Source organism: Oncorhynchus mykiss, chromosome 12 (genome assembly GCF_013265735.2).
Source record: "Oncorhynchus mykiss isolate Arlee chromosome 12, USDA_OmykA_1.1, whole genome shotgun sequence".
Taxonomy (NCBI): Eukaryota; Metazoa; Chordata; class Actinopteri; order Salmoniformes; family Salmonidae; genus Oncorhynchus; species Oncorhynchus mykiss.
Genome location: NC_048576.1, coordinates 29,603,166 through 29,612,017, shown reverse-complemented (window position 1 = coordinate 29,612,017; position 8,852 = coordinate 29,603,166). Strand labels below are relative to the sequence as shown.

The window sequence follows — 8,852 nt, the reverse complement described above, 5'->3', positions numbered from 1 at the left end:
CACGGTCCGGAGCCTCCAGTGATGATCCAAGGTCCGGAGCCTCCAGTGACGATCCAAGGTCCGGATTCTCCAGCGTCGGTCTGCAGTCCAGACTCTCCAGGGACGGTCTGCAGTCCAGAGCCTCTAGCGACGGTCTGAGGTCCAGAGCCTCCAGCGACGGTCTGCGGTCCAGAGCCTCCGGCAACAATCCGCGGTCCGTTTCCACGGAAGCTGAGGGATCAGCGAGCGGAGCGGGGTCTACGTCCTGAACCGGAGCCGCCACCGAGGCTAGATGCCCACCCGGACCCTCCACCATGGAGTCAGGTTTTGCGGCCTGAGTCCGCACCTTTGGAGGGGTGGTACTGTCACGCCCTGACCTTAGAGAGCCTTTTTATTTCCCTATTTGGTTAGATCGGTGTGTGATTTGGGTGGGCATTCTAGTTTTCCTATTTCTTTGTTTGGCCTGGTATGGTTCCCAATCAGAGGCAGCTGTCTATCGCTGTGTAGCCTGCAGAACTTTTACGTTTGTTCAGTGTTCGTTTTTAAATAAAGGAAGATGTTCGCCTATCACGCTGCATCTTGGTCTAATTAATCCAACGAACGTAACAGAAAGCTCTTAGAGACTTACTCAGAAAGACTCCCATGTGTAATCGCTGCCAAACGTCATTCTAACAACATGTAACATTGAATCAAGATATGTTACCTTTTTATGATTTTTTTCAAAATTTTCACATTTTTCTTCCACTTTGACATTAGAGTATTTTCTGTAGGTCGTTGACAAAAAAGACAATTCAATGAATGTTAATCTCACTTCGTAGCACCACAAAATCTGGAAAAAGTCAGGGTGTGTGAATACTTTGATGTTACAGTATCTGTTTTACCGTTTAGTGGGGAATGTCCCCCATTTGAAGGTATCATAAGTATTTGGACAAATTCATTTACAGTGTATTGAATTTTGATCCCATATTGCGCAATGACTACATCATGCTTGTGACAACAAACATGTTGGATGCATTTGCAGTTTGTTTTGGTTTTGTTTTGAATTATGTTGTGCCCAATAAAAATGAATGGTACATAATATATTGTGTCATTTTGGGGCACGTTTATTGTCAATAAGAATATAATATGTTTCTAAACATTTCTGCATTAATGTGGATGCTGCCATGATTATGGATAATCATGAATTAATTGTGAATAATGATGAGTGAGAAAGTTAGAGAAATAAATATCATACCTCACCCAAAACATTGGGGCAGCAAGAAGCAAAAGGTCACTGGTTCGAATCCCCAGGCCGACTAGGTGAACATCTTCAAGGCACTTAACCCTAATTGCTCCTGTAAGTCGCTCTGGATGTGCTAAAATGTACATGCACTGTAAGTGTTCAGAAATGTACATTTTACGAAACATATTCGATAGAGTTGGACTTTAGAAATCCAGACTGTAGGTCATAAACTGCACGTGGTAGAAATGAATGAAAGTCACCTGCATCATTTCTGTCGCTGGTTCTGCGTAAAAGGGGCAGTCTGCTGTTCAAACAATAACAAAGCCGCCACCGCATTTCTGATTTGGTAAACAGCAGAGGAATTCCGTCTGGAGAATTATCAAATTCATACAGAGCTATGGATGCAAGGACTGACTGCCATAAGATCAATATTTTAGTTTGAACCTTGTTTTGAGGCAATACAGTGTTTGTTTACAAACAATGCAGTAAAAAAAAACATGTTATGGGTTCTGATTGGGTAAGACAGTTGAACTAAGCTCATGAGGCATTTATAAGTGATGTTCTTCAAAAGAAAAAAGGTATATATAATCAGTAATATAAATGTCCAAAAATGGATGTAACAATTGCAGATTGACCCTTTTTATGTGATTGTAAAAAATGTCTATAAAAGCAGTGCAAATTCTTTTACAATTGTGCAACAAGCTAGGATAAAAAAATATAGGAAACAAATGACTTAAACTCGAACTAAAAGGTACGCCTGTGTTGTTGTACGTATTACACAGTTAAATGTTGAACAAATCTGCCCACATCATTTGTTAATTTGTTTTGGAAAACCATTGTAATTGACATGGGCTGTCTAGGGACATGCAAATTACAGCTGGTGTACTGTGGGATGGTACTTGTCAGTAAAATGTGCAAGACAAATAGGTGACATCACCATGTTCTGACCTGATACTCCCATCATGCACATCACCATGTTGTTGTTTTTTACCTTGTGATTCCCATCATGTAGTCTACAAAAGCCGTGCGCAAAAATATCATAATGTTATACTTCTGGCAACCTGGAGAAGAGTGTTTGGCTTGGATAGATAGGGACTCTCAGAAACAGGTAAATCAGATTAACAATGATGTTTTATTTATTTGTGAATATTCTGAATATCTGTTTGTTTTCTACTGAAATAGTGTATTTTAAAAGGCCTTCATTGTATGAATTTGTGTTGATGTATTCACTTTTTATCTGTTTGATTTAGTTACGATCATTTCATCTTAATCAACAGTGGGGCTTCACTGGGGCCATTAAATTGTATTAAGGATTTTCTTTCCAGTTGCAACCCGAAACAGAATTTCCAGTTTTCACACTGATTAAGGAAATTTAAAGGGATTTTCATAACATCACGTCTCATCATTGGTGTGCCGTGAAGACCACCTGACCTGATTTGACAGGAGATCAGATTTAAAGAGTTCATAAGCTCTTCAATTCAGGTCATACAACTGGTGGGGAGATACAAGTACAAAGGTGAATGATTTTAATGTTTCCCATGTTTAATTTCTGTCTACAAAATGATGCTACAGGGTAGAAATTGCAAGAGCTCAATTTTTTTATATATTTACTCACACACTGTTTAATACGCACACAAACAATATAGATTTGTTTGCTAACTAATAGTACCATTTAGAGACCTATGCTGAATGTGAACTTGTCACAATTCTGTCTTATGACCCAAAGTCTGAAAAACCTCATATAACCCCAATAAGATAGTAACAGTAACTGTCTTTAATGGTGTACATGAAGGGTAATTCACCAATGTTATGATTTGAGTCATGAGTCATGAGAAAATACAACAAGAATTATTGTCATCAACTATACCTATCAAAATCCCTTCTTACTATATCATAAAAATGATATATGTTTAACACATGATCTTTCACAGGTTAATAATACAAAAAGAAAGGTGACAAAAATATGTATTTGTTTTTAGCCTCAAATGTTTTGTCAATTAAACCCCCCAAAATGTATGGATTAACAATAAAAATACAAATGTGTTTAGGCATGAGAGATATAACCATGGATCATACTATTGAATAACAGTAGTTTCTCATTTGAGTTATGTATGCCTGTTACAACTGACCTGTGAAACAATTGTCCCCAGTCTCCCCTACTTATTATAGACATTTCACATATAGCATATAATACAAATGAAAAACAAGACATTTATGGTGATAGAAAATTTGTTAAATTTAGGACATTACCTCTAACATCTAAGCATTTATTTTCTTACAGTATTTGAATAAATACATTTCAGGTGATGGAAAATTCATCCACAGTATCATCCATCATACTGTCTGCATACTTTGGAATGGAGGATCTTAAGTATTTGTACTTCAGCATTTTCCTTATTTTGTACATTGCAATTGTTGCTGAAAATGTCATTATAATTGGAGTAATCTACACTGAGAAAACATTGCATCAACCAATGTATTTCCTGGTGTGTAACTTGGCAGTAAATGGTCTCTATGGTAGCACTGCGTTGCTGCCAGCACTGTTGAAAAATTTAGCTTCCCACCCTAGTGAGATATCTCTAGCCAGCTGTCGAACACAGATCTATTGTATACATACATATGCTATTGTTGAATTTACAATTTTAGGAGTGATGTCTTATGATAGGTATGTTGCTATATGCCATCCACTGCGGTATCATACCATCATGTCTCTGACAAAAGTGTATAAACTTGTAGCATTCACCTGGATTTACCCTTTGGTAGCATTTCTCATCTTTTTCATTATAACTCTTCAACTGAGATTTTGTGATAAAACTATAGATAAATTGTACTGCATCAATTACTCACTTATAAAGCTCTCCTGTACAAATACGTCTGTTGTGAACATAATAGGATTCATGTCTGTGGTTTTGTATAGTGTACCACAGTTAGTTATGATACTTTACTCATATGCACATGTCCTGAGAGTCTGTGCATTATCTTCCAAAGAATCCAAACTCAAAGCACTGCGAACTTGCACTCCACACCTGTTTGCTATTATCAACTACGTTGTGGGTTGCTACTTTGAAATATTGCAAAGCCGATTTGACACAAGTCATTTACCTTACAGAACTCAAGTGTTTATGTCACTTTACTTTTTGATATTCCCTCCCATTCTTAATCCAGCAATCTATGGGTTAAGTATTCAAGCCATAAGAGTGAAGCTGTTGAAACTTTGTTATAATAAGAATAGGATATTGTCAATACAGTAGCCAGGGCTGTTGATTTGATTTCCATTGTACATGTTTCTCTATTTATCTATAATGTTTGTATTGTGTTGAAGTAATAGTATAGATTACACTGGTTGTACATATAACATAGATATTATATATCTAACAATCTATGAAATGTAATAAACTGCAGAACATCTTCTTAATGCTGTTTTATAATAAAATACATAATCATGGAATGACATTTTTCTTTTGAAGGAGATGGCTCAAGGGTGATGTTGGAGTGTGTAAACACATGGTTGCCAATCGATTTCCTTTTGCGTAAACTTAAGCCAATTCCAAACTCTAACCTTAACCAATTCTGATAATTTATTCGAGGCCTGAGAGGTTTTGCCCTCAAGGAAAAGCTGTGCCAGAGCTGCCCTTAAAAATGTTAATGAAAAAGCCTTTAGTTGATCATTTATATGCAACGTGTCTTTGGCATCATTAAACTGAAGACTGTAATTTTATCAAACCAATTCTCTGTAACTATTATTACGTGATTAAACTAATCATGTAAATGTTATTAACTAGGAAGTCGGAGCACAAAGGAAAATCTTCAGATTACAAAGTTATACTTTTCCTAATATAAAACTCTTCAGATATTTTAATATCTGATCAATTATTCTTTACCTCACATTAGTCTAATTCCGAACGTGTAAATCGTTGGTTATCTGCACGAACCCAGCCTGCACTATGAATCATCCATTCATCAATTGTCTTAATCATTTATTTGAAATGATAGGAGATGTTCCCTAGTGGGCTAAGCCGATATGGCGACTTGGTAGACAAAGTGAAGTGGGTGTGGACTGAGAAGGGCGCGAAATACAAAAATCCCTACACAGTTAATAATTACATTGATTGAAATGCTAATCCTTTGCCCATGAACGCTCACTCATTCGGGAATATTGCAATCAATATATTTTTACACTCAGTGTGTCGTCGTGATCTCTGTTGGAATTGTCCGTCTTTCTGTTGGAAAGTTCATGTGATCAATCTGCTCCCATGAAGTCTCGTAGTTAGAATGGATACTTCAGAGTCTCATTCAGAAATGTTCTTATAGAATAGATGTTTCGGCGGTTGTCGGTCTTCGCATTCAATGGTACATAATTCCTAGCTGCAGACTAGTAATTAGTATTGAAGAGTTGCTCTTTTTCTGTCGGAATCGATAGTCTCAGAGTTTCAACAACCATTACAACCATAGCTTATACTGAGATTATTGTGGTCTCTACTCAAACTTTAGACCCCTCGATGCTTGAGGTACACGTGGTCTGAAGGGGATTTCTTCAGGTGAGGGTTATTTATATTCGTAACAGTAGAAAAGGGCTTCTTGCTCAAATAGCTCTTACACAGCGGGGAAGTGTGTTCGGTTATTGTCCTGTTGAAAAACAAATGATCGTCTAAGTAAGCGCAACCAGATAGTGTGGCGTATTGCTGCAGTATGCTGTGGTAGCCATGCTGGATAAGTATGCCTTGAATGCTAAATAAATTACAGACAGTGTTACCAGCAAAGCACCCCCACACCATCACACCTCCTCCTCCATGCTACATGGAGGGAACAACACATGCGGAGATCATCCGTTCACCTACTCTGTGACTCACAAAGACACGGCGGTTGGTACCAAAAATCTCAAATTTGGACTCAGACGCAAGGACAGATTTCCACCGGTCTAACGTCCATTGCATGGGTTTCTTGGCCCAAGCAAATCTCTTCTCATTATTGGTGTCCTTTAGTAGTGGTTTCTTTGCAGCAATTCGACCATGAAGGCCTGAACAGTTGATGTTGAGATGTGTCTGTTACTTGAACTCTGTGAAACATTTATTTGGGCTACAATCTGAGGCCGGTAACTCTATTGAACTTATCTTCTGCTGCAGAGGTTACTCTGAGTCTTCCTTTCTTGTTACCGGTTTTTGCGACTGCACTTGAAGAAACTTTTAAAGTTCAACCTTCATGTCTTAAAGTAATGTTTGAGCTGTTCTTGCCATAATATGGACTTGGTCTTGGTCTTCTGTATACCACCCCTGCCTTATCACAACACAACTGATTGGCAACAAATACATTAAGGAAAGAAATTCCACAAATGTACTTTTTACAAGGCACACCTGTATGAAATGCTTTGTAGGTGACTACCTCATGAAGCTGGTTGAGAGAATGCCAATACACCTATTTTCTACACACATATACATACTGTATATATATATATATATATTTGTTGTGATTTAATGTCAATGTCACACCCTGGCCTTAGTTATCTTTGTTTTCTTTATTATTTTGGTTAGGTCAGGGTGTGACATGGGGGATTTGTGTGTTTAATCTGGTCTAGGGTTTTTTGTATGTTTATGGGGCTGTCTCCTTTCTCTGTAGTTTTGTAAGTCTATGGTTGCCTAGATTGGTTCTCAATTAGAGGCAGCTGTCTATCGTTGTCTCTGATTGGGAACCATATTTAGGCAGCCATATTCTGTGGGTATTTTGTGGGTGGTTGTTTCCTGTCTTTGTGTTCTCTGCACCAGATAGGACTGTTTCGGGTTTTGCCACGTTTGTTATTTTGTATTTGTGTAGTGTTCACGTTATCGTCTCTCATTAAACATGTTGAACACGAACTACGCTGCATTTTGGTCCTCCTCTCCTTCGACGGAAGAAAACCGTTATAGTCAAAACATGGAGGAAATTCATTTATTGGGCTCCAAAGTAAAGATAAATCTAAATATAGCGCAATAGGTGGTGGGCATCACACAATCACAGGTAGCAAAAACAGGCAATTTTCCATGGCTATCAAATATCGAACCATGATCAGACTGTTAACTTTTCAGGAATACCTATCTGTTGTCATTTTCTAAAAATATATGTGTAATCAAGCACACATTATGACTTATTTAACTAGAGAAAGTAATTGTCCTGAAGTAAATGTGTCTACTTGCCGGTCTCTAAGTATTTATGGTTGTGAAATATTAGTAGTAGTGGTAGACAGCAGTAGTGATGGTTCTAGTTGTCATGGCAGTAAAAGTATTTTCATATGCTATGTGTTAGTTACATTCAGGGTTGTAATGGAGGATAAACTCACGTAAACGCTGTTTAGATGTTTTTATTTGTGAAATAGCGTATTTTATTTTGTTAATTATTGTTTACCCACTTATTGCGTTCCAAGTGTTGATCAACGCTCAGAACACTATAATGTACAATATATACAGTGCATTCAGAAAGTACTCACACCCCTTGACTTTTTCCACATTTTATTATGTTACAGCCTGAATTTAAAATGGATAAAATTTAGATTTTGCGTGATGGGACAATACCCCATAATGTGAAAGTGGAATTATGTTTTTAGAAATGACAAATTAATAAAAAATGAAAAGCTGAAATGTCTTGAGTCAATAAGTATTCAAACCCTTTGTTATGGCAAGCCTAAATACGTTCAGGAGGAAAATTGTGCCTAACAAGTCACATAATAAGTTGCATTGTCTCATTCTGTGTGCAACAATGGTGTTAAACATGATTTTTAAATGAGTACGTAATCTCTGTACTACACACATACAATTATCTGTAAAGTCCCTCTGCCGAGCAGTGCATTTTTGTTTAAAGGTCTTACTCACATTGGCTACGGAGAGTGTGATAACACAGTCGTCCAGAACAGCTTGTGCGCTCATGCATGTTTCAGTGTTACTTGCCTTGAAGCGAGCATAGAAGTAATTTAGCTCATCTGGTAGGTTTGTGTCACTGGGCAGCTCGCAGCTGTGCTTCCCTTTGTTGTCTGTAATAGTTTGCAAGCCCTCCACATCCGATGGCCGTCGGAGCCGGGGTAGTACAATTCAATCTTAGTCCTGTATTGACACATTACCTCTTTGATGGTTCATCGGAGGGTAGAGCGAGATTTCTGATAAGCTTCCGGATTAGAGTCCTGCTCCTTGAAAGCGGCAGCTCTACCCTTTAGCTCAGTGCGGATGTTGCCTGTAATCCATGGCTTCTGGTTGGGGTATGTACATACGATCACTGTCGGGACGACGTCCTCAATGCACTTATTGATGAAGCCATTGACTGATGTGGTGTACACGTCAATGCCATTGTAAGAATCCCAGAGAGTGCTGTAGCTTAGCATCTGCTTCATCTGAACACTTTCTCATTGAGCGAGTCACTGTTGCTTCTAGCTTTAGTTTTTGCTTGTGAGCAGGAATCAGGAGGATAGAATTATGGTCAGATTTGCCAAATGGAGGGCGAGGGAGACTTTGTACACTTCTCTGTGTGTGGAGTAAAGGTGGTATAGAGTTTTTTTTTTTTACCTCTGGTTGCACATTTAACATGTTGGTAGAGTTGATGTAAAATGAATTTGAGTTTTCCTGCATTAAAGTCCCCAGCCACTAGGATGGCTGCCTCTGGATGATTATTTTCCTGTTTGCTTATGGCCGTA

At 38.2% G+C, this 8,852-nt stretch overlaps 1 protein-coding gene across 1 annotated transcript; it reads left to right on the top strand.

The window, feature by feature from the left end:
- Positions 1-3,558: 3,558 nt before the first annotated feature.
- On the top strand, positions 3,559-4,381 carry LOC110536842 (olfactory receptor 1500-like). The gene is made up of 3 exons (XM_036939500.1): positions 3,559-3,923; positions 4,119-4,251; positions 4,367-4,381. Exons 1-3 carry the CDS (start codon positions 3,559-3,561, stop codon positions 4,379-4,381), a joined length of 513 nt encoding a protein of 170 aa, XP_036795395.1.
- The last annotated feature ends 4,471 nt before the right edge of the window (positions 4,382-8,852 follow it).

Coding starts and splice junctions, on each gene's coding strand:
- LOC110536842 (XM_036939500.1), top strand. CDS start 3,559: ATGGAGGATCTTAAGTATTTGTACTTCAGCATTTTCCTTATTTTGTAC. Junction 3,924..4,118: donor ATCATGTCTCTGACAAAAGT/GTATAAACTTGT, acceptor GGTTTTGTATAG/TGTACCACAGTTAGTTATGA.